General features: G+C 38.7%; 1 protein-coding gene across 1 annotated transcript; it reads left to right on the forward strand.

Annotated features, from left to right (window-relative positions):
* Positions 1–1,681: 1,681 nt before the first annotated feature.
* Positions 1,682–25,847, forward strand: LOC143896588 (uncharacterized). The gene is made up of 10 exons (XM_077404539.1): positions 1,682–2,192; positions 3,251–3,619; positions 13,602–13,663; positions 19,464–19,666; positions 20,342–20,622; positions 21,384–21,827; positions 22,225–22,428; positions 22,964–23,211; positions 23,303–23,433; positions 23,984–25,847. Exons 2-10 carry the CDS (start codon positions 3,530–3,532, stop codon positions 25,108–25,110), a joined length of 2,790 nt encoding a protein of 929 aa, XP_077260665.1. The 5' UTR covers positions 1,682–2,192; positions 3,251–3,529; the 3' UTR covers positions 25,111–25,847.
* Positions 25,848–26,677: the final 830 nt, after the last annotated feature.

A 26,677-nucleotide genomic window follows, 5' to 3' on the forward strand; every position in this document is an offset into this window, starting at 1 on the left:
TACTTTACTTTCCGCCCTAGGGAGGAAAGTTGTTACTTTCCGCCCACTATATAGGGTGGAAACTATCAACTTTCCTCCCTAGGGAGGAAAATTAGTGCCCCGTATAGCGGGCAGAAAGTAAAATAACGGGCAATACAAAATCGATGAAATAATCCGATCTTCCAATTTGAAAATTGTAATGTAATTATTAAATTCACTAACTAATAAGACTTTTTCTTTGTAAAAATTATATTAATTTCAATAAATAAATAAAATAATTACTATTTCGAAATTTACTTGTATTCAAACTACTGATTTGGAATTGTTTTTTTTAATAATATCACTAAAAAAAGCGTACATATATATCTTTGTGTACCTTTGTGTATCTTTGTAGAGTCAGAAGAATATATAGATGTATATAACCAAAAGTCAAAAGTTTAGAAAGTAGTTTTTTCTTTACGGTGAACGTGAAAATTCAGGCTACGTTCGACGAACTTCAAATTTTGCATGCAAAGAAGGATTATTTTTTATAAACCAAAACTTTTTTCAATATATGCCGCTATTTCTTTATTTTTTGAAATTTTAAAAAAATGCGGATAACAGATAACTATTAATATGTTTAATAAAAAAACTTGTACTTTTTATTTCAAATGTGATCTATGTGATCAAATATAATACGAACGTTTTCATGCACATTGCGGTGTAGCCACCTAAAATTGGAGGAACTCTGCAAATATTCGAATAACTTGAAAAAAATTTTAGGCTGAACATTTTTATAATATTTAAGTATTTAATAATATTGTAGATATTAATATTGTATGTAAAAAAAATCTAGAAAATGTACTTATTTTTCGTGAGTTCAAACGGTGTGCTTTCTTAAATAAGATTACAGTTAGAATAATCAAAAGCATCTGTAAGAATGCAACCATGAACGTAATTATACACTAAAATAGCAAATAGGTACTCAGGCTATAGTATATACACACACAGAATGTATTTTTATACCATGATATATACATCAAGCGCGAGAAATATATTCAACAATCTCGGTAAATAATTTTCTTTTTGATAATAAATTTGGTAAAATTCATTTATTTTTTCCAAGTCTCTCACAGTACGTAATTAACATGTACAGTCACGTGTCAAGTCCAAGAACTAACTTTCTTCCTACTCGTGCGATTTCTACCGATTAAAACAACCTGTTGAATAATACGCAATAGAATCTCGAGAGAAAAAAATCATAAAATTGATTAACATACAAATATATATATAAAATTACATGCGGTAAAAGCAGATAATCCTTAACGTATCAAGTTAGTGTGTCAAGTTTCCCGAGAATGTGTTCTCGAAAGGCATGACGCGGGGGAGCGCGGCACGGCGACAATGTCCTGAAGCGGGACAAAGAACGGGCGCGCGGAGGATGGGGGAGAGGGCACCGATTGTCGAGTGGGTAACGCGAGATGGAGGACCGAGAGAAGGAAAACGAAACCGTGGAATCTCCCGGGAGTGTGCACCTGGGAGTGCGGGCAGGAAAGAACTCGCGCGAGAGAGAGTAGGAGGTCGAATTCCCGACGGAGAATCTATCAGCCGCAGGCCGGAGAGGTGAGGCGGATGTGAGGCCGAGAGATGTGTGGACCGCCGCGCCGGCTCTCGCGCCGCGTCGCGGAGCGGTGAGCGCGAGCGAAGGACGAAGAAGGTGCGGAGGAGGTAGAGGAGGAAGAACCTCCGCGCCGCCGATCTCCTCGCGGGCACGACGGGCTCTACGGTCGCGCCGGGGCCCGTGGAGCCCCGCGAGAGCGCAGAGGCTGCGGTTAGAAAGCGTTCGTGCCGAGACCACGGCGGCGTCTTGCCTGCTGCTGCTGGTGCATGCCATCTTCGTTCGCGCGCAGTGCCGCTGCCCGACTGTCCAGAATACCTACGCCCGGTGTCCGGACCGGAGCACGGTGTTGCGAGTGCCGCGAGTCCGACCGACCGACCGACCCGGTACCAGTTGACCGGCGTGGTACCAGTTGCCGCGCGCTCGCAGCCGCAGCCGCGGTCGCACTCGCAGTCCCGCGCTGCGCTCCGTCACCAGTTGACTTGTCGCTCGTGCCCGCGCGCGTGCTCGCAGGTGATCCATCGTAGCCGCTGACGGCTGAGATTGCTTCCTCGGAAAGACGTGCGCTTGAATACCTAAACCACGGCAGGAACCGCGACGCCTCCGAGAAGAATAGGTACGTTATAAAATAGAACCGAACGCGACTTGGACGGCGAATGCTTGAGGGGCGTTAGCGAGAACGTTCAGAAGACTTAACCCAGCATGTTTCGAATCGGGAGATATAACGTCTTAAAGACGTCTTAATGATGTCTTTAAGACGTCATTTTCCGATTTGAGACATTATGTTCGCTGGGAACCGACATTTTTTAGACGTCGTTTGGACGGACTTTTTTATCCCGTGTCAGGACGAGGACTGTTATTGAAACTTTGTCGGAGACGACTCTCCCGTTCTACGCATCTCGCGCGATCCAGCGCTTGCGCGCGCGCGCGCGGTGGGATCGCTCGAACAGGTGCGTGTATCACGCGCGCCATCGGCTGCAGTTTAGAAAGTGCAATGAACCGTTTCCCCCTTTTTCGTGGTTTCCGTGTGGCGCACTTTAACGCGCATACTCGCGCGCGAGAATGTGCGAAGGCGAGTATGGGCGCGCGGGTACTCGTGCGTACACTCGAGTTTCAATGACGCATCGTAAGAAGGCGGTCCGTGTGACCGTGTCGCAGCCTCAATGCCAACGCAACTCACACGTCCATTCATGGAAAGAGTAAAATGATGCGAACATCTCGTTTATCGTCAATCTATATACATCCAATCTCGAAAACCGAAAGTTTAACCGCGGTTTAGCGCAACGATATATATATATATATAATCTAATCTTTTTTTTTAACTATATAAGTAAATAATCTCGAGTTTGCCAAATACACGCACGTCTACTAAACTGTGCAGAAATCTTTTTAAACTCAATATTAACAAATAATTTTGAATATATTGAATTAGATTATATAGCAACTGCTGTGGTCAAAATTACATTTTTACAATTTTTATCACACTCCCGGGAAATTATTGCATTTTCTCGAAACTGTCCGAAAGGATTAACATGCCCTCGATATATCTGCTATCTAAATTTAAATCCATCTCGCGAAATTGGAACGTTCGCGTAATTATAATTACAGGGATTATCTCACGAAACAAACGAATCGGACCGGAATAGATCAACGGGATATTTCGTTGCCTTTCAGATCGGCGAGAGGAGGTCACGCATCGGGTGGACGACGTAAGCGTCTCTCGGCGTCTTCTTTTCATTTCTCTCGAGGGGCCACGCCGACCTTTTAGAATTCTCAGACGAGATCTGATCGCACGGCCAAACGCAAGAAACACGCCGGTTGCGGCAGGTCGCGAAGAACGGATCCGAAGATGGCCTACATTATCTGGCCTTATCGATGAGAAGAACCACTTCAGCCGCGCCGTGCGAGCGACTTGACTAGAAAAGGAGAAATCCAGCCGTGGAAAGGAAAAAAATGGGTCAAGCGTGGTGCAAGGAGAGAACCTCCAAGGCTCAGGACTCCAAGTCTCCGTTGGATCGGGTTTTTGTACGATGCGCGCAACGGGTACGTATATACGAAAACATGTTTCACCTCTTGTTCAAGCAGCTCGTTAATCGATAATCAATCATGTGTGTTTATGATCGATGACGCGCGAGTGATTCGCTAACAAGCTTTCCGCGCGCGAATGTAATTTATGCAAACGCTCTCGCGATATGAAGCCTCATGAATATTTTGCTCCAGTTTGAGAATCGCTCGCTTCATTGTTTTATTTCGCGACTTGGATTTTATAACAAATACGCTTTCCCCCTCCCCGTGTTCCGCTGATAATATTTATAACGCGTATTTACATATTTTATAGGTATAAATACATGTCAAAAATGTTCGAGCTTTTATATTGACCCCTTTCGGGGACTACATATCTTTGACAGGTCTTAAAACTAGGTCGAAATTAATGAATTTTTATTGTCGGTAAAATTATGTTTCATTAAAAAATAAAAATACATGCCTTGTAGAGTAGTCTTTTGAGAATATTTCCCGCAAATTTCAATAAAAAATAACAAAAATTGAAGTCCTGACAGCTATTTTCCCGATGTTTTGAAAATCGATACCAGAAATATCTCGGAGACTTATAAGTGAATGCATGAAATTTTTTGCAACCACTCTCAATATACAATAATCTAGTCCTTGTCGTAGAATTTTTTTCAATTTATTGTTTAGTTTTTTATAAAAAAAAAAACACACATTTTTTGTAATAAAAAATTGCATTTTTCGAAAAATCAATATTTTCAAAATCAGCTATGATATTTTTGATATTTTTATTGAAATTTTCTGGAGATATTCTCAAAAGACTACTTTACCAGACACGTTTTTCTTTTTTTACTAAAACATAATTTTACCCACAATAAAAATTCGTTAATTTTGCCCGAGGTCCGTCAAAAGTACGTAACCCCTTTGAAGCCAGAATATAAACATTACAGTGTCAAAACAGGTGTATGAATATTTCAGCTTTTGACGTTGAATTCAGGGAATAGTTCAACTTCCGTGGCAAATAATCCAACTCGTGTGTGACTGTGCGATGAGTCGATGACTATCGTATTCGTGGCGCGTCACGAGAAACATCTGTTTGCCATATAATTTTGCACGATCGTTACGCCGGTCGTCTCCGGTGTAAGCGACGAGAAACGCGACGGTATGAAAATAAAAAGAGCATACGGACTGGAGGCCGCTGGTTTCCACGTGCACTTGAAACAGATACGAAGATGCGCGTCCTCGTTATTATATAACGTATGTATATACACACATATACAGAGATGCTCTGCGCTCTGCGCACGGATTGCGCGAATCTGCGAACGCGTGCTAGGCGTGCGTGCCACGCTAATTTGGAATCTCGGGTATGCGGATGCGATCGCAATTACTAGCGACTACCTGCTTTTACTCCGCGATAGCGTAGAATCGATAAATTATATATTAAAGAGGTTAATATGCACATTTTTCACAGCAAAAAGTTGAGATTCGGCAATCTTTCTCGTAACCTTTGAAAGACAACGCGCGCAGCTGCGGACTTGATGTAAATTTAATATCTTCTATCTCTTGAATAATAATTTGCAAACTTCATATTGTACACAGAAAACAAATTAGTCTTTGATCGAAACGTATATATTCAAGTAAACGCAATCATTGTTTCATGTATAGGGTGTTCCATAGGTCAAAATAACCAATATATAATTTTTTTCATAGAATTTTATATTCTTGTATTTCAAGAATATTATAATTTGAATATTATAATTGTCACATAAAGAGTACAATATGATTATTTTGATGATAATGATGTCTTGATCTTTTTCTGATTTCTTCTTCTTCGTTGTAACATAATAAAATTGAATCAACATTATTTGTGTTCACGTAGAGAATATTGAATTTTAAAATAAGATTAAACTGTCTTCATCGTTATATAATATGAATATATTATATATATATATTTTTAGTATATATTAGTATATATATATATATACTAATAAAAATTATTTTTGAATAACAAGAATATATTTTTTTTACTGAATTATATATAACGCTTTGATGCAAATAATTTATCTTTGTTTAACGCTATATAATCTCATTTTAAGATTTACATGTCAAAAATAAAGATATTCTTTAAATAAGAATTTTTTTCTGTGTAGTATCGCTATTTTGTCAATCTTGCTCGTGTTTTGATCTCGTATTTATTTCAAAATACTGATCTAACGATGTTTTCGCTTCCGCTCAAGGGCGAGCGGCAATATATTTGACGCGTTAAAAAGCGATCGCTTACTTTAAAACGGTGCGGATGGTCTCATCGGTAGATTCGCGAGAGAGAACGCACGTTACTCACGCGTGGCATTACAGTCAATTAGACACGGCGTGATAAGTTCGGTGTTAAACGTACCGCGCGCGTCAAGGATTTCTTGTGTAAGAAATGGCACAAGAGAATAAATCAGGTCGCGAGGTCGGGTCGCTCGGATCGCTTCTTACGGTTTTTACTTTGTTCACATCGGAAAAATGACTCGCTAGAAAATTACCTTGCGGCCTTTGCGGCAAAAAAAAAGAAAAAATCGCGATGTATAAACGCAAGTGTTATTCCCTCTATACGAATATTTTCGTTTCCTCTCTCTCCGAATATTCTTTCGAATTTTTCCACAACGTAACTTCCTATTGTTGTACCAAAAAAATTACGCGCAAATTACGCAGATTGCGCTAACGTAATAGTCGCGTTGTATCGCGTTCGATATAATTGTATGTTTATTCTTCTACACGCTAACGTATTTTTCTTCCTGATACGCCCACGCGTTCCGATTGACAAACAATCACCCCGCTCTCTCTCGCGCCATCGGAGACCGAATCGCGAATCATCGAGGTATTTTTAGATCCGATTAAATTGTACCTTTGTATGACGTGGGTCGCGAATGCACGTATTATTCATCCCATGTGTACTAACCGTGTGTATATATACGTCGCGTGCCGCTACGCGGCATTCCGGATTCGCGTCGTGTAAGCCAGTGCTCACCGGTAAAATCGCGGAATTGATATGATATCTGTATTTACACAATTGCGTTGTTCCTGTGCCGTAATATAGGTACCACGTACGTCTTAGTACGGGATCGAGAAATTGAAGCTCGAAGCCGTCGTACAAACGTGAAATGCCTCGCGCGCGCACTTCACGGCTTATCTAAACATAAAGCCTCAACGACGCGGCAATTTAGTTAGAGACCGATAAGTATTCGCCGCAATGGGAACTTTGTCTCGACCGCACTTTCAGTTCGCTGTTATCTTTATTGAGGGTGAGTTAAGATTACCGGTGGAAATATGATTACCTGACCGTTCCAGGGTGGGACTCGGACCAGCCCTAGTTTCCGGTCTTTGCCCACGTTATCGCACTCGACATTTCCTACCTGGCGAGCATGACTTAAAAAATATGCTTTGCTGATTCACTTGCGTGTACATACATATGCGCATTTGTGGAGAACTGTATTGTCAAGTGTGTCTCGAGGCACAACATCGCAAGGAAAAAAAAGAAGAAAGATAAAATTCTACTTTAACATTCTATTTGTTTCAGTTCGAAGAATAATTTTTGAGTCGCAAAAATATGTGGATATCTTCTCAGTTGCCGTCTTATATTCTTAAACAATTAAAATTTTTTAAATTTTTTAAACTTTTGGCTTACAAAATCCGCTTCCTCTGTTTAACAAGAAAAACTTAACAGATTTAATTATTCATGTTATTCACAATTACTGCCGGCTTGTTCATAAAACTAGATTTATCTCAGATTTGATGAATACATCGTCTCGAAGAATACCTCGACGAGCTGACCTGGTTTGAATTGTTAATGATATGTTACTAATATCGCGCGCGCTCTTATGTATGAGCTCGTTGAAATGGAAAACGCAATGTCCTTAGCGACGCACGTTTGTGTAGCGTAGCGTATGTGTGCGTACACCATGTATAGGCGAGAGCTCGTAGAACCATGTGAATAAAATTACGTTCGCGTGATGTACATTGTGTATTTGCGATTGAAGCATCATAGTACCTAGTACCGATCTAACAGCAGAATGGAGAGTTACGTAAAATGCAATATTGTATTCTTTTATGACATAGTGCTACCAGTGCCAGTGGTTTTTTTTGTATGCTAGCGAAACAAACGGTATTTGCATATCAGTATATAGACTTTTCTTTCGGCTTCTTATGAGTCCATATATGAATAAACAATGGATCAGAGCTCAAAACATACATATCTGTTCCAGAAATAGACTCTTCTCAGTGATATACAAAGTTACCTTCGCTAAAATATAGCGGTAAAATGTATATGAATTTTTATGTGCAGGCTTTAATGAGATTATTACAACATCCTGTAGAGTATACTGCCCAATTAAAAGTTGGCACTAAAGGCTATAAATTTTCTTACGTAAATTTATGATGGGAGTATGTAAATATTAGCAACATTAATTCTGACAAAGCGCCAAGTTGATCAGTCAATGCAAATAAAGCTGCCAGTAGTGCCAGTAATTTAATGTCTTTAATTTAAAAAATTTTGATTGTTGAGATGATTGATAACAGATAAATTATTTATATTACGCAGCAAAGCCAAATTACAGAGCTAACTTTTATCTCTTGTTACATTATTTTAAAAAAAGTATTATGAATAAGTTTCTGCTTTCATATTATATGAAAAATATACTATAGAAACTGTGTATTATATCGCTAAATTATAATCAAACCGAGCGAATTCATTAGATACTAAATACAATTTAATCTTGAATATTCCGAATTCGTTAGATAATCCTACGACCGAAAAAGACAATCACGCCTCGGCGACGCAATCGCAGCTTCACGCAGGTAGACGTTGGCCGATCGACCTACGCTACTATATTATTAATAGATAGTGAAAGTTACATTAGATATTTGTGCAGGAACCCAGAAAATTGCCCACTGTCACGAAGACATAATAAAACTTTGGTAATAACCGGTGCCGTAATGCGCGCAGATTTCACGCTATGGGTCTCAACTTTTTGCCGCATTGACATTTGCCGAAACAACTGTGTCGTGCAAAATGCATTTACAATTGCGATAGAGGATCTCCCCTTATAACGTACTAAACTCACCCGCTAAACTCGCTAGATTCACTTTGTTTCGTGCCATGGGAATATCATGCCTTTTTTCGCATGCACGCATCACGTGATTCGATTCCTGGCGCCAAAAGTTACGCAAGAATTCTGGAAATTCTTTACGATCGAAAATTCAATATACAGAACGAGATTTATTTTGCAACGACGACGAGTATCTAATGCGCGGTTCTTCTCTAAATCTTGTGGTTTCGCCACTAATGGCACTAATTAGAGCGATTGCGATAGTCATTACAAAAGAGAGGATCGCTCTATAAATTTGAGTAAATGCGGGCACTCTTATAAAGTAGGAGCGAATTTTTTACTCAAATTTATAGAGTGTCATAATTCACTCCTACACAGAAAAAAAAAGAAGTGTTAAAAATCAGGACTTACATACTTGTATATATAAGAATTTATAATCTTGAAATGAGATGTAAGTTGCGTTAAACGAAGATATTTATATAGTTTAATCAAGAAAAAAAAGTTGAAATAAAAAGTTGAAATTCTTATGAGAAGATTATAGATTCTTACTTATATACATAAGTATATAAGTCTTGATTTAACACTTCTTTTTTTCTGCAGTGTATGAACATTAAACTATTGCACTCGAAAAAAGTGCCTTTTTATTCAAATGGAGTGCGATTTTACTCCAACTTATATAGAGCGCAATTTTACTCTTTCTTAAAGTGACGAGTCACTCGAATAAGTGATCACAGGCTTAATTTTCACTTTCCGTTACACTTGCATTTCACTCGTTTTGAGTGATATTTCACTCTTCGATTTTTAGAAAATATGATTGCAATTTTCTAAACAAATATGAAGATAAGTTTTAAGTTGTATCGTTGTTATACTGTTATCGGCGTCATCGGCGTCACACACTTTTGCGAGTGGTCGGACGGCAGTCCCGGGGGGGTACCGGGCGAATGCGTTTCGCGAACAACATTTCGCTGAAACAATAGTCCGCTCCCGGACAGTGGTGGCGATCCGGGTCCCTGGTTCGGGACGTAACTTAATCGGCGAAATAACTTTTGCTCACCGACTCGCCCGGCCCGGGTGACGTGTCGCGCGCAAGAAGTTTCCCGGCAAATTTGCAATGTAAACTGCGCCCGGAGGAACGGCCGCGCGACACGTGTACGATTTCCAAAGGGCTGTTCGCCAGCATACGTGAAATATACCTTACATACGGTGGAAGGGTAACGCCGCTACCTCGCCGTGTACTCGCGCGAGATCGATGCAAGGACACTCTTCTCGTCCCGTTTAATCTCGTTAACGCCCTATTATTTGCCGCGGCACTTACAACGTATCTATATTACGCCGAAGCTATATTCCCCCTCTCCCCTTCCTGGCTCGTTTACTCGCGATTAACCTGTCATGGGCCGAGTTTTAATTCGTTGCTCGAGTTTATCGTAGCAGAAATTGCGGAAGGCTCGCTTCCTTACAGAGCCCCGGGTAACTAACGGATTGCGTACTATAAAGATCAAATTATGCGTACAAATCGCGCAATTTGAGTTAGGTGAAAGCGAGGAAAGAGCTTTTCACGTTTCTCGTTAACGATTTTGTAGTTTATTTTCGGGAAAATAGAAACTTATTTGTTACGACAGCTGTAAATAAAAAGGGCAAAAGCCATACACGTCCGCTGGGTCCCTTCGTTCTCGCGAACCAACGGAATTAGCGAAAAAATGACGTTTGGTCGGAGTTCGTCTGATGACACGTTCGAATTGCCAAAATCATCGTGGCGTGAAGCGAACGACCTTCCTCGCTATGCACCGATTCCGATCGATGTTTTGTTCCGTTCGATTCTTTTTTTACTCTCTCACAAATAGATCAAATAAAGACCAAATTGGCCTGGTGTTCGAAATGTCATTATTCTATCCACGCCCAGTCGGAATAAAATATATCTTTTTTTTCAGTAACTCTGAAAGTTACTGAAAGTTACTAAAAGGTCAAATATCATAGAATTTGTTCTGCGGAATTTTGTTTAAAAAGAGATATTTGTCTTTCGTGTGGCGTCGAACGTATGTACATTCGCGCTACGTATATGGTTGATACATATAGAAAATAAATTGTCCAACATGCTGAGAACGCACGACACGTCACATGCGAGTCGCATCTGAGATATCTCGTAGCCGAAGGCCGAACGTAAAGACGACGAAACGGTATTGAGCTCGACCGGTGCTTACTTACACCTCTCTCGCACGCCATCGTGTTTTTGCGTCCCGCTAGGATACAAAAGGGTATTATGCAACGCGATTCGCACAGCGGATGGCCGCCAATTGTGTAATCCTTCGACAAGAGTGTCAGGGACCAAGTCGTGTTTTCGTTAAGCTTATTGCTCGTGTCGTCTTCCCGGGACACTTCGCTAAATTGAAAGATAACGCGCGCGTTTGGAAACTGTTCCCATTAGGTACCTGTCGCGAATCACTTGGCGAGTTCGTCAATATATTCTATATAGAATGTAATATATTTTTGCGTATGGAATAGAATGTCGTAATTTGTCTAACAAACTAATGCTTCTAATTTCGCTAACACTTATTATGCTGCTAATTCCGTTAATAGTTTCTAATTCTATTGAGAAATAAGTGTAGCGAGCTAAGCACTAATTGAATACTAGAGAACGCTAATTGGATACTAATTGCACTTAATTTTAGTTTTAATTTTCAAGTTGCGACGCGTATATTAGGAAATACTTTTAAAATTGCGCTCGTCTAAAATTTCTTGACAAAACGCCTTCTTGCTTCTAAGTAAGTTTCACGCAATATTTTAATGAAATCGCCATTTTTCAAAGTCAAATCTCTCCCAAGCAATATCTCACAACGAAGAATTCCATTTGCTCCGAAAGAATTATGAGAGTCATCCTCCAACATTTTATAACGCCGCGAGATTTCTGAATTGTAAGAGTAAGCCGAAAGGAAAAAAAATTGATGCAGCTACTTTATCTACGAGATTTACGACGGCGATTTTTAATCAGCCGGTCGCGCAAAAATGGATTTTTGCGGTCAAACTTTTTGAAAAAGGATTTCTGGGGCACGATTCTCACACAGGTCGCGTTCTATGGTTTTCGGTCGAGTAAACGAGCTGATGAGCCAGGTAATGCGAATTAGCTTAATCGGCTCCCCAGCATGCGATCGAATCGACAGTCCTTCATCCACCTCGCATCTCGACGCCCTGCCTGGAGAATTACCCTCGCATTCTCTCTCAACCTAAGGGCGCGTCGAAGTAATTACGCTGTTAATGACTTATTAATCCTCGATGGTGCTACCTTTAAGCCAACGAAATAGATTTAGAATGATCCTGTTCGATCTCATGCAATTATTTCATGCTTTATTGTTGATATTATGAATCTCATTATTTTTTGCTTTAAAATAATTGTTTATACACTGAGAAAAAGGTTTCTTTATGCCAATTTAATTGGTTGACACTTTTCTAAAATATTTATTTCAAAAGCAAACGAATTATATTTAATATAAATGAATGTTTTGTTGGTATATTGCTAATTTACTTTATCATTCATATTTGTGTCAACTCGGCGATATAGTTGACATGATTTATTTCATACAAATGTGTGTAGATGTTGGGTCAAATGAAGTTCGTTCTTTTGTGTGAAACGAATGCGATTTGTTGAGCCAAATCTATATTTTTTAATAGATAAGAAATCTTGCTAGCACAACTAAACAGCGCGGGCTCGCGCGGCGAGAAAGTTCGGCGCGCGCCCGCTACGCGGCTCATTGCCGGCTGATTCTCTCGTAAGAAAAGTTCGACATCCACTGCTATATAAAGGGCAGCCCAGCGGGGCTTCCGGCTTTTCCACAGCGTTCTCCAGTTCGCCAGTCACTCCAGTCAGAGCGTGCTCACTAGCAGGGCCTCTGACATAACCAAGTGTATATATATATATATATATATATATATATATATATATATATATATATATGTATATATGTACATATATATATATATATATATATATATATATATATATATATATATATATGTAGGTCCTGAAATGTACAGTCCTGGAATATAACGCATATATATGTAATCAGATTCAAAAAGCTGTCCCGAAAATTGCCGTAGGACATCAATTTTTTCCAGGACAGTCCTGGAAACTGCCAAATGTCCCGGAATATACCGATATCAAAAATAAAAGTCCCGGAACGTACTTCCAGACCTACATATATATAATTACAAACATCGACACGGATTTTCAGCAAAATAAAATTATTTACTATTAAAAAATATTTAATTGATATTATTTTGTGCTAAATTCAAAATTCGAATTTTTTACCTAATAATAAGTCTTTCGTTAATGTAACAAAATATACGTTTGTGCCAAAATTATATTCCTTAACTATTAAGAAATATTCATTGATGCAAAAAGATATTCGTTCGTGCCAAAATCAGATTCATTAACTATTATAGTACATTAATTTGGGGCAACAGAATATTCACTATTATCACAAACCAACGATTCCATTGATTCAACAAAATATTCGATTCGCCGTATCCAATCATGTCATTTATTATCAGTTAACGAGTTTTATTTGGTCCAAAGAAACCTTTTTCTCAGTGTAATAAAATCCAAAATCTGAATAAGAGATGTTTCTAATTTTCTTCATTGTATTTTACGAGGTAAACTCATCGTCAGAGTGTTGCTTGATTAGTCATCGAAATGACACGAAAAGTGTTTTCTTTTCTTCATGAAAATCTTCATAAAAATGTAGTTCAGATGATAACGTGTTCAGATTCATTTATGAATTTATCAAATTGCTTTGTTGTTTTTACTTTGAGATCTTTTTTCGTAAGAATACTTCATATACATATTTTTATTTTTCTCACGGTATTTTTCTCTTCATCTAAACTTTCCTAGAAATGTAGAACGACAAGTATAACATTCACGCTTACCTCTGTTGCAGATTTATCCAGGTTTAAAGGAGGAAGGATCGGTCTTGGGAGGCGCCACGCAGAGAGTTACGAGGTACGCGCGCACTTGGTTTCTCTTCTTCTTTCTTCTTTTCTTCTTCAAACTTTGCTCATGCATTTCGCGATTACGAATCGCGAAAAGCAGCATGCGAGCTTTATCGGGCATAGTGTAATAGGATTTCAGTGTCGCCTTTTAAGAGTCACCTCATTCTACAGTTTCGCTGACGGTTATTGCCAAGAGCGCGCATCATCGTTGCTGTTAATTGCGTGAGAACGTGGGTCGGAGATAATCACTTATAGGCGACCCCGGAGATTATAATTCGCGCGACCATATTAATTCCGGAGAGATATCTGAATCGATGGAAAGTGACGTGCGGTAAAGCTCGCTTCTTCCTGGTGATCCAAAAATTGCGTTATACGGTTAATGTGATTAATGCCGTCGTACGTGCCGTCATCGCGCACATACAGGAAGTCACGTTACAAAAGAATTTATGAAAGGAGGTCCGCTAATTTAAGTTGAACAATGGACTTGGTGGCTTATTGGCTTATAATGGGCAAGTAATCGCGTTACTCGTCGTCCACTTTCCGCCAATCTTGGAACGCTCGGGTATACGAAAGCCATATTATGGATACAATTGGACATCATCGGACGCGCGTTACGAAGCGTGTATCAGGCAATTATTTTTCCGACGATACGACATTAATATTTTACAAATTAAAATAAACGGCGCTATCTTTTCGACACGCAATAGATCGTGGAACGCGGTATCGCGATCGTGTTATGATCCGTCGATCGCGCAATAAATCGCGCGATATATTGTAAGGATGGAAGAACGCAATTTTCTGATGCGACGGCAATAACAGCCTCGGAGTGAAATCTAAACGACCTAGCGCGTAAACGTCATCGTCGAAGGTGAACCTAACTTTACAATGAATTGAGGAGAGGTGGCGCGGGCTCGACCTTAAATGGTCACGCTGTTGTGTCAGGCGAATGGCGAACGCTGCGTCGCGCCCGATAACGCAATTTTATTTCTGCCTCGCCACTTTTCGTAATTGAATCATCCGGCGCTCACAAGCGTTACAATCGATTCATCTTCTCTAATCTTGAGAAAAATCGAAACATTTTAGGCGCACTCGACAATTTTTTTTTCTTAAGACCGCGGGATTGGGTTGTTTGTACCTTAAACTTTTGTACACCAGTCTGCAATTTGAAGAAAAAAAAAATTGCGGTTTAATAAACGACTTCAATTAATTTCTTTGTACTGATGTCAAAAAAGAATTTTCTTTCTTTTCAAATAGAGAAACAAGAACTAAATGAAAATAGTCTTTAAAGCGTTCTTTTTTATCGCGTAAAATGTCCTACAATAGATTTGATACAGAGTTAAATGTTAAAATTCTCTAAAATAGAGAATCGTATATCGTATCAGCAGAATGGAAATGTTTAAAATAATTTAAAAAAAGTTGGGCGGAATAATTTATTTCATTGTCCCATTTCGTTTCCTTGCAAATAATATATATCTACGGAAAATTATTGATAATACGCGATACTCGGTTCGGCTGAATTTTGGATTATCGTAATGCGTCGATTGCGAGAGGGAGAGGAATCGAATTTTCGACAGTGGAATATTTTCGGAGTCCGGACACGTTACATGTAAAATGTGTGGCGCGTTGCGGGCAGAACGGTGGTCCCCCCGGTGGTTCTCTCGTTACCGTGGAAAAGGATCTGTACGCCGTGTGACAGCTTTATCCTATATTCAGACAGCTTTTAGGCTGTGTGACAGTGAATCCACACGGCGATGATCGAGCGTGGGTCGGCCGCTTTAGTTTGCTCTCGTCCTACGTCTCGTTCCATCGATTCCTTTTTAGGGTCAGTAGACCATTTCTGGACCTACTCGCAAGTGCGAAAGTCTAAAAACTACCTACTGCTGTGTGTCTGCGAAAGCAGAGAAAATTCAATGTTATCGAATTTCACATATTTATGCCACCGAAAATAAACTGTATAGAAATGGAATAAGTTAAATTGAAACTTTTGACTACAAAAATACGACGAAGGAGCGATTTGTAATTTTAAATATGTGTAATTTTAAATCTATTTAAGCAAGCAGAGAATCTGTTTTCTATGTATAAATATTAATTTACTTGAAATTTTTATCCATTTTTGTTTATATAACTTTTTTTTTTACATAATTTCAACTTACACATTTCTCTCTAAAAAAAAAATAATGCATAGTAATAATTTCAAAATCCCCCGATAATATCATATACATTAATCTCAGTAATCTACCTAGAAATCTGAATGAGAATGTGCGGCAAGTGACCTGCTTGTTATGCATATTTTAAAAGGATTTTAAAGGAACTATATAACTATACTAGACTTTACTACTGCTCAATTATGTACCTGTTCGAAGGAATCTACTTTCTCTTCGATCTCTTTTTTTTTTAATGGTGCGGTGCGTACGGCTACGTCAATTAAATTTTTTTGCCTCGCTAGGGGAACGATTAAATTGATCGATAAGTTTGCCGCGATAGTAACGATCAGGTGATTGGCTCGCTACCTCGCACACGGCGAGTTAATATTTCTAATTTATTGTCGTCAAACACATATCATGTAGTTATACACAAGCATTCTTCTAGCACATCATGTTACAATCTATAGTATGTACATTTATAATATGTACAATGTACATGAGTAATATACCTGATGAGTATATTCGTATAAGTGTGCACCGAGCAAAGGCAAACTTATCAAAAATTCTTTACAGATTTTAGACAGATACAAGTTTTCGTAATTCGTGCAATATTCTTTTAATGTTAGATAATATTATTTATTAAAATATCGTAATTTAACCCGGAGACGGACGCCTGAGGTAAATTTTATCCCTCAGTATCGAAAAAATAAAGTTCACGCACGCGGCACGTCACAGTAATTTTAATGTGCTTCTTTCGTTTTTCAAATATTTTCTCCTTAATTAAAAATATGCAATTAAAAATATGCAATGGGTAATTAATAATAATAACTTTTTAATTGGGATGTAAAAATCATCCCCAGGTGACCATTTACGCAAAGAAATTAAGTTAGCCCGTTCTCGGGTTAATATTTCATTTTTGTATGATTAATAAATCATAACTTCCATCAATGTAAATAAAAATATTTCAATTAATTAACATGTTGCAGTGTGTTTTTGCTTGGAATATTTTTAATAAGAAATAATTTTTTAGTTATATCTCGAGAAATGAGAGATAATATGAATATACATAAAAATTTTTGGATAAAAATTATTTTCCACTGCGTAGCGCGATAATGTTAATTGTCAATTTCAATCTGCGCGAGTTATCGATGCATGGCGAAAGTTTATTTTGCCGATAAAATGTATTAATAACATGTCCCGTGTAATGAGTGATACGAGTACACGTTGTAAAATTATGTAGTAATTTCACAACAGTTTCGTAACCGGCAAGATATTCTTCATAGCGCACCGTTAGGATGCCTGACGTTGAATCAGTGTTTATCATTAGATTGTAATTAACAACGCGGATAGTAATGTTTATTTTCACATTAAAACCGGCAGAGGTGAAATTAAGCGATGAAAAACCGTGTGTTTAACGTAATAACATTTTATCGTTGATCGCTCCGCCAATTATTAACAGAAAAATTACGGAAGGGTGTATTCTGGATTAAGGATAAATCATCACGTTGAATCGAATCTCTTGACGTGATGCAAACCGAACGTTAAAAATCGCCGATTGAAACGTGTATTGATAATAATCACGAACACGCATATTTTATGAATCTATTCTGATAAAACACGTATACAACGGAGATAATGTTTATAATAATCCGCTCGTCGGCACGAACTGTTCCAACAATGTGAATTTTAATTTATTTGAGCCCGCAAGAACAACGAGGATGATCATTTTGCGTAAATTATTCGCGCACGCCGTGGCATATAAATTACGATGCACCGGCTCGTATATATATGCGCGGGTTAACATAGTAAATAAACTGCACGTGTCACACGCTGTTACGACCCGATACAGAACGAGCAATCATGTCTACATGTATTGATATATCCATTAAGTGTAGGATAGAATATCGATCAATTGGTTATTCGTATAGTATTTCTCAGTATTTCTTAAATGTTAAAACCAGAAACAAAATTTATTTTTTATTTCCATTAGTTTTCATCTTGTTTTAAGTGATCATATTAGAAAAAAAAAACGCATTGTTTTATCTTCATAGACATGATTTATTATTATTTCTTGCACAATGAAAATTCTGGTAAATTAAATAAAAAAAGCATCGCTTCTCTTATAGAGAAAAGTTTCCAGTTTTTTAACCAAGAGCATGCTAAATGTTATTTTTATGTTATTTTGTATCTTCTTGTTTTAATAATTTATTAGTAATTTCTTTCTTAAAAAAAAATTTGTTATAACTCATCTAGCGATTGTACGTTGGAGGAATTTAATATTTTATCATGTTGCTCCATATTATGATGCTAGTTCTATGTAAGTAAATCACTGATAAAAGATGCCCTGGCGAGAGACGAACGGAATTCTTTCTTCTTTGTAGATATTTTGAAATCGTTCGCGTGCACCGTGGGTATTTTGTATCTACACGAAGTTGAAAGGCACTCTCTCGTGCGCGCGAGCAGGAGACTGTATGAGAGAAATTCCGGTAATGTTTCGCGTCCCGAAAGAGTTATAGCTCAAGGGACGCGAAGAAACACGGAATGCATTTGCGATAAACCGTATAAGCTTACGTAGCGCCCGCGCCGTAGCGATTCCGAATTATCTCGGTGCACCGAGCTGTAATTTTTGATGGACACAAACTCGAAAGTGGTACAGAATTAACAGTCGACTGCTTCGCGTATTCGCGACATTTGCGAAAGAATGCGAATTTATCTCGTACTACTTTTCTCTCTCTCTGCGGATATACTTCTGCTTCGCAAGAAGCTACAGTCGAAATTCGAATATGCCTCTAAACTAGGGCTGGTGATTTGCTTCGAAGGGTTCGACATTAAAATCTTCGAAGATCAAAGTTTCGAAACTTTGAAACTTCGAACTTTCGAAACTTCGATACTTTAACCTTCGAAGCTTCAAAGAATCAAAATTATACAATTATTAATTTAATATAATAGTATAATATATCTAGTCCATAGACCACATCCATAATAGGCACACATTTATAAAATTATATGACACAATCCAAATAAAATTTCTAATGTGCAATTATGTCGCAAAGATATTTTTCGAAGCTTCAAAGACACCTTAAACTTTGAAGGTTCAAAGTTAACTTCGAAGCTGTCAAAGAACAGCTCTACTCTAAACGATACAGAACGATACAGAACAGTTCAGTTTGTACATCATTTCGATGACAAACTACCTAGCGAAAGTAGTAGAAAAAATTGCGTTTAAAAAAATAATTTTCGAGAAACATTATCTCTTGTCTCACTTGATACACGATTATCGGTGTTATCTCAAAAACCATTCTTTTTTAATTTGTTAAAAACTATTTAGATGTCTAGACACTTTTACTTGAAAAAGTCTATTTTCTCAACAAAAGATTACTGCTGCATACGCAATTAAGCCAGTTATCGATTATAAGGTCTGATATGCGCATTACTTCTTAATTATTCACGCCTATGTATCGCTGGTCTATATCGCTAGATAGTTAAGATATCCCCGCGCGCATCGCAATGGGTTTCCACACAAACTTAATGCAGAATACTCGCACGATGATCGATTACACGTATCAAATTCGCTCGCGGTGGTCATATATTTACATTCCGAGCTATAGAAGAGCGTTAACGCGTTAGTAGCAGCGAGGGGAGCTCAACTTAATCTTTTCTGTGCAGCTCCGAAATAGGATACGCCGGTTCACCGCCGAGGGAAGCGCTCACGAGGGGACGGAGCATAGACTCCGTGGACAGGCCCTTTCATCCTAGCGACTGGGTGGACGTCAATCTCGAAGTGCCCAGCCCGCCTAGAGCGAGCTCGACTCTCACCAACTCGTTCGTCGACACTAGTCTGCGTCTCACCGCCACACCTACGTTCAGCTGTAAGCTCGACAATTTATCGTCAAATTGATGTACATCAGCGATCGGTGGATCGTTACCGGGTACCGAATATGAAAGCGCGCGCGATTCGGACCGAGACGAAATAAAATTACGGCGGAATCGAAAAAAACGTATTAAGAAAGATAAAAAGTATCTAATTAAAAATTTTTAATGAACGCGACTCTCGGGAAAATAGTTGCAGTTATGAGAATTACAGACACGAGATTGAATGTATAGAAACGTCACGTGATGTCACGTAAAATTGCTGGTCGCCCGTGCGAATATCGCTGCATCGCTGCCTTCCCATCGTCTCGGTACGGAACGCAATTTCTATTTCAAGTGCCCGGTTATAAGCCGTAACAGGAGTGCGCGCCACAGGAACTGGCTCTCGCAAATTTAACCGTCAGCGAGCGGCCGTCTCTTTCGTTTCTTGTCCGAGCGTATAAGACATAAGCCCGCATAATTTATCGCTGTACTACGTATAGATCTTTAACGAATCGCGTTAACGCTGCGATGATGGCGCGGGTAACGGCCGCCGATATTGTTGGGCATTATTAAAGTCGTTAAAGTCATTCAATCTGTATGCTGCGAGCGTATCGTTGTATCGGATAGAGGAGTAGATGTATAACGAGCGCTGCGCGGTAATCGCGTTTATTCGGATAAATGTAACGCCGCAGGTTCCAATCTGAAGGACGTCACTCCGGTGCCACCTCCGAGGCGAAAAAAAAGGAACAGGAGCAGGCCCTTGCCGCCGAAACCGGACGAGATTCTTGAGAACGTGACCAATAATTTGAGACGCGGCGATACGTGCGAGGAACCGTTATACTTGTCGGTCAGATCGCCGAAAACGGGTAGCAGCGACCAGAACGGTGACGTCGAGGCGCGGGGAGCGGGAAAGACCTGCACGGAAGATCCAAAGCATGACAGTCGAAGGTTGAAAGAGATTTACGAACATAAGGCGAGTTAGTTCATCGTAATTGATGTTCCTCCAAGTTATCCAAGAGTTGGCGAATCAACGTCACGTCATCATTTTGATACAGCGCAATTTGAAACAGCGCTTGTTGGCCCATTCACGTCTTCACTAATTTATCTTGATGTTATATCGAATTTTAATCGGCATAGAATTCGTATCGACATAGATAAATCAAACGCGGATGCGTAATATATAGCACACATACCTAATATTATCGTATTATTAAATGTTATCGAGCTTAAATTGTCACATTATTTGATAGGACAAGGAAACAATTTTACAATAAAAAAAGATGATTTTTAAACTGTCTTGTATGACTTGTAATAAATAACAAATAAACAAATTTGAAATTTAAAAACATTAAGAGAAAGACACTAATATAAAACATACCTCTTCTGGAAATTGAAAGATATTGAAAATAAAACACATTGTGCAAATTAGGCTTTAAAAATTAAACAAAGTAATCAAATATTCAGATTATCCAATTTAGCGACTGTGTTTTGCCTACTTCCTTTATTTATAAGAAAAAAACTATACATTTTGCAATGTGAAATTTTATTTTATGTTCAATTTGTTTAAAATAATATTGATAAATTAATTCGTTTCTGCACGGCGCCGTCCAATTTATGCGAAGAAAATAAAAAGCGAAAAATAAATGTAGCGTACTATTAGGAATTGCGCTAATCTCGTTCGAATTTCTCGTTCTATTCAACTTCGATAACGAAAGTAATGACTTTCTTCGGCAGGTTAACGGCACCGGAAGGATAATATCTAGCGAGGTGGTTTCCGGCAAGAGAACGCCCGGCGACAAGAAAACTTCGAGGACTTCGGAGTCGAGCCACCATCACCGGAAAGCTCTCGAGAATGAAGAATACGAGAGATGCGCCCGGAATCAATCGATCAAGGACACTTCGGCTCCTAATCGCCAGGACAGACGGAAGTCGAAAGAGCTCGAGAGGCGGATCAGGGATTCCTCGAGAGACGACGACAGACCGGAAACAAATACAAGAACGAAGAACTACAGCACCGTTAGCTTGCCGAATTACGATGAGCTGGACGTGTCTAGGCATCCCCCGAGAAGCACGGTGAACGACGAGGGAGGTGTGGGGGAGAAAATGAAGTCGAGAAGACCCGTCAGATGCAGTACGGTCTCGCTTCCGGCCGAATCTTTCCTGTCGCCCTTTTCCGAGGTTCAGTACAATCATTCCCCACCATTTTATTTCACTGATCGAACGCAAAAATTTTGAAACGTCGTGGTGTCTATCAAGAAAAATATGTGCAATTGCGAAGATTGTTATTATCGTCACACACAATTACATTTTTTAAAATTGTTATACAATCATTATCGTATAAAACAATCGTTTAAATTTTTTTTACACTTGGAATATGTATAAAGTTCCTCGCGGCATTTTATTATTTCATTGAAGAGATTTTTCTTGATAAAGTTTTACGTTTTCTATGTGTTTCCTCCTTTCTCTTTCCGTCAACTTTTTAATTTGATTTGTTTCGCCGTATTGGCGTACCAAGAGAGTTATGGAACTCTCTCTCTAAGACGATAATTACACTTGTGTTATTTGTCGATTGTAGAAAACCAGCGTGTGCTTGGAGGACTATATCCCGCGACGTGGCAGCATCGAGCACCTGTCGCTATATCAGGTGCTGGGCAAGTTGGACTCGAGCGAGAACGAGGTCACCGACGGCGGATTCATAAAGTACGATCCGAGTAAATTGGAGGATTGGGACCTCAGTGACATCAGTAATTGCGACTCGAACCAACGTCTCTCTGTCGAGGTACGTTTACAAAGCGAGCCGCGTTGAAATCGATATTAAGCTGACGCCCCGTTAGCGCTGGTATTCCAATGAAGAAACTAATCGCATTAAGAAACGTATCTTCGCTCTCTCGAAAACAGAGTAGATTTAGAATGTCCGCGAATTTTATTTTTTACCGTGGAACATCGCTCTAATTGTAAGTAGGAAATAATTAATTTTTCTGTCATACCCTAGATAGATCTGCACTAAAATTACCAAGGGATGTCAAAATGTTCCGTTTGACATTTTATAATAATTTATTACTCATTTTTGAAACGTCTTAATTTCTGAAATTTTCCCTGATTTTTATTAAAATTACATAGATGATTAATTTTATTAATTTGTTTTCTCTTTTTTTCTGTGTGTGAGATTTCTTCGGTAGAAATAAATTAGATTAATCTCCGATAGTTCTAGTGTTAATATCATTTCTGCGTTACATAATATAACTGATTCAAATATTTTCACATACAGTGATAAAACACATATTATTCAAGTATATTTTAAATGTGGATTACAGAATACACCGCGGATTGAAATCCATAACGACGAGTCTGCGGAAAGTGGACTTCCCGATGGTATAGACGTTGTCGACCACTCGCGAAATGTCGAAGCCGGGGAAGCCGAGACGACTGAGATGAAAATCTCGTGCGTTCAAGATATGATTTCGTTGTTGCAGAAACCCGAATCTTTCGGCAAGACAGCATCGCCGATAGACGAAGGTAGAGACTTGAAGTATCCTGACGAATGGCTAACAGATCAAAACAGGTATCAAAATCAATTAAGATGTTTTCCACGCAAAAATGTACATTTTAGAGGATTGACTATACTACTGTAACGTATGGTCAATTTGTTTCAGATCGTTAAGGTACTTCGATCCTCCCAAGATGTCGGAAATCTGTCAAGTATCACCGATTTGCGAGTTAGCGACCTCGCCAGTTCGTAGGGAGCCTTTTTTTCTAAACGAGGAACTTCATCGCTCGGTTTTTGGTAAATATTTATGATAATTAAATATAACGATTGAAAAATCAAACATATATACATATTTAAAAATACTACGGGTTCGTAATATGTTAAAAGATTTCAATTAATATACTAAAAGTCCATTCGACAGTTTGTTGACTTGAAATTAACGTTAAAAATTGACTTACGTTGTAATTTAACAGTTTAAAAAAAAAATCTTTGTAATATAATTAAATTAAATAGTTAGATTCTAATTTTTCTTCGATGAATGTCTTTGATCATAAAATCCTCTTAACTTCTCGACATTTTATCGCAATCTGCTCGTTCTAAAGTTCCATAGAAAATGATTCGTAACGAATCTCAATCCGGGGAAAAAGTGACAATGAGTGAAATTCTTCTCCCTATTTACAAGAAATCGTCGGCTATGTAAACCAAATATATGTCCGACCGCAGCTTCCCATCCCATACACTTATTCGTTCTTGGATTCTATCCCGGTCGGGTAATCGTCTGGAGTGTAGAAGGTACCCAACTATTCGCGTACGTGACTAGTTAAACCGCGGACGTTCCATTTGGCAGATACGATCGAAGGGTCCTGCAGGAACGGCGCCGTCATCCGGGAATCCGATCGATCCGACCAATCGAGGCTGATGTTCGGCCGTAGCCTGTCGAACGAGAGCGAGCCGTACGACGATCCGTACGAGTCGAAGGAGTTGCGTGCGGCACATTCCGACGTAACGAACAAGTTAATCAGAACGATATCGGAGGAGTCGCTGCCGCGAGAGATGCTGGAGGGGGTCGACGAGGAGATGGTCGACTTCTTCGACGAGAAGCTGGCCAAGGACGCGACGAACAAATTGAAGAAGGATTGCCAGGATCAGCTGGTAAAAACGCCACCGCCGAGCCCGGAGCCAAAGATCAAAGCCCAAATCCTGGATAATGATCATTCGGCCTTGCTGAAGGTTCTGAATGACGAGGCGGCCGACGGAAGTAATCTCAGCTCGATGACGCCGAGCCTCACCGAGCTCGAAGCAGCGCTTTCGGATATGTTGGAGAAGGAGGATCAGCCCGACGAAATTATGAAACGAGAGAACGCGAGCAAGGAATGTAAATCGACGCCCGTGGAGAAGCTTCTCGAACCGGAAATTGTACCCGTGGAGAAGCGCAACGCAATCGACAGAAGCGTGTCGGATCAATGTCGTTTAATTAATGATGACATTCTAGTCGATGGTATGCCTGAGAATAAGACAGATCGGTTGTCTTTGGAACAGCTCCACGGAGACTTGACGTCGACACCGAAGAAAAGAAAGGTGTCCTTCTGCACTTGGGAAGAGAAGGTCATGCTGGACGTCGATTTGAAAAATGACGAGGCATCGCCGCGCAACGAAGTGCCAGAAAATTTAGACGAGGCGACGACTCCTAATTTAAAAGATTCTGTCGTTAAGTCGGAACTAGGATCGAGCTCTGACTTTTTCAAAAGCGTCGCAGGTGATACGAAGGATAGTGCGAGCTCTGTGGAAGAAACATCTGAGAAACCTAACAGATTGTTACAAAATTTGGAAGACATAACAGAGGATTTGTTGGAGCAAATCCCTACACCGCCACGAAGGAAGAATAAAAGTTTGGGTATTACGAAAGAGTCAGTCAGGAGTATAGACAATTATCACGAAAATCTTGATCCTGGTCCCAATGACAGACTCATTTAATAATTTCAGATTACGTAATATCGTAATTTTTCCGCTGTTGTGTGATCGTGCGCGATATATGATCCTACAATTTTTGTGCCACATGAATTGTTAATATTAATTGTTAATATTGTTTAATACATTAATTCATTATCGCTATAAGCTAATAACCATGTAATTAATAATAATAAAAAAAGAAAAAGGTATAACATATACATTGCTATTTTTTTTCAATGCCTTTTATACGTTTAACGAAAATATCGCTACAGTTGCATTACTATGTATATGGGGCATGCTTTGTTAAATCGGTCGATCGCCGATCCTGATTTCTTTTGATTTTGTCCTTAATTTTTTATTACAATCAGGTAGGAGAGACGGGGCGAAGTCGGCCCTATTTTTTCGGTGCCGATTTTTAACAACAAAATAAATTATTTTAGTAAAATATAGTATACCATTGTAAAGAGTAAACTCTTGGCTACAAAATTTATATAGGCATTTTTGGTCTACGTCGCTTTGTTCAACCGATATAGAGTAAAAACGACAAAAGTGCAAAAATCAAAAAGTCAAAATTCCCAGAGCGGATCGAGTCGTGTCTTCATTCTCGCGGGCGACGACAGCGTCTCTATCTCACTACAAACAATTTGTGATAGAAATTCGATACCGTTGAAGTTCTCATTGTATATTAATTCTCAAAATTGTCAATAAATAATTTATAAGTTTTTTATTTTTGAAGTACAAATAAAAATTCTTGTACAAACTCTTCTCTCTTTCTCTCTTTCTCTCTACAAACAATTCTAAAACACATGGCGCAAGCAGATTTCAGGTATCTCAATTTTGGATAAGAGTGATTTTTTATATTTTTCGTTATTTCGAAATGGATAAAACTACAAACAAAATTATTGTTACTACAAACAACTACAAACGATTGTAAAACACATGGCGCGAGCAAATTTCAAATATCTCAAATTTGGGTAAGTGATTTAAAAAAATTTTTGTTTTTTCAAAATGGATAAAACTACAAACGGAATTATTGTTACTACAAACAACTACAAACGATTATAAAACACATGGCGCAAGCGGATTCGAGATATCTTTAAAATTGACAGAAATACGTTATTTGTTTATTACAAATACATTATAACTTGTAAATTATTCCACTACAAACGAAATTGTTGTTACTACAAACAACTACAAACGATTCTAAAACATATGGCGCAAGCGGATTTGAGATATCTTTAAAATTGACAAAGATACGTAATTTGTTTATTACAAGTACATTGCAACTTTTAAATTATTCAACTACAAACGAAATACAACAAAAAAAATAAATTTTATTTCCCAAAAAAATCTTTACAGGGACGCTGGTCTATATTTAAGCTCGCTATTAAACGTTTAATTAACATATCCGTTTATTAGAAACGTTTTTCCGAATACACATGTTTTAAATCTAGGCCCTCTCTCTGATAAACGTTTAAACGTTTATCAGACTCTAATATACATTTAAATGTTAAGATAAACGTTTAAACGTGTAGACGTTTTTTTAAAAGTAAACGTTCTTCTGGAAAAAAATGTAAATAGATAAACGTTT

This window comes from Temnothorax americanus, unplaced genomic scaffold (genome assembly GCF_048541705.1).
Source record: "Temnothorax americanus isolate GAGA-0224 unplaced genomic scaffold, ASM4854170v1 Scaffold19, whole genome shotgun sequence".
Taxonomy (NCBI): domain Eukaryota; kingdom Metazoa; phylum Arthropoda; class Insecta; order Hymenoptera; family Formicidae; genus Temnothorax; species Temnothorax americanus.

What these genes read in the sequence shown, in the direction of transcription:
- LOC143896588 (XM_077404539.1), top strand. Translation starts at nt 3,530, where the DNA reads ATGGGTCAAGCGTGGTGCAAGGAGAGAACCTCCAAGGCTCAGGACTCC. An exon ending in GCCACGCAGAGAGTTACGAG is followed by an intron (nt 13,664 to 19,463) that starts GTACGCGCGCAC and finishes TTTTCTGTGCAG; the next exon opens with CTCCGAAATAGGATACGCCG. An exon ending in CGCCACACCTACGTTCAGCT is followed by an intron (nt 19,667 to 20,341) that starts GTAAGCTCGACA and finishes GTAACGCCGCAG; the next exon opens with GTTCCAATCTGAAGGACGTC.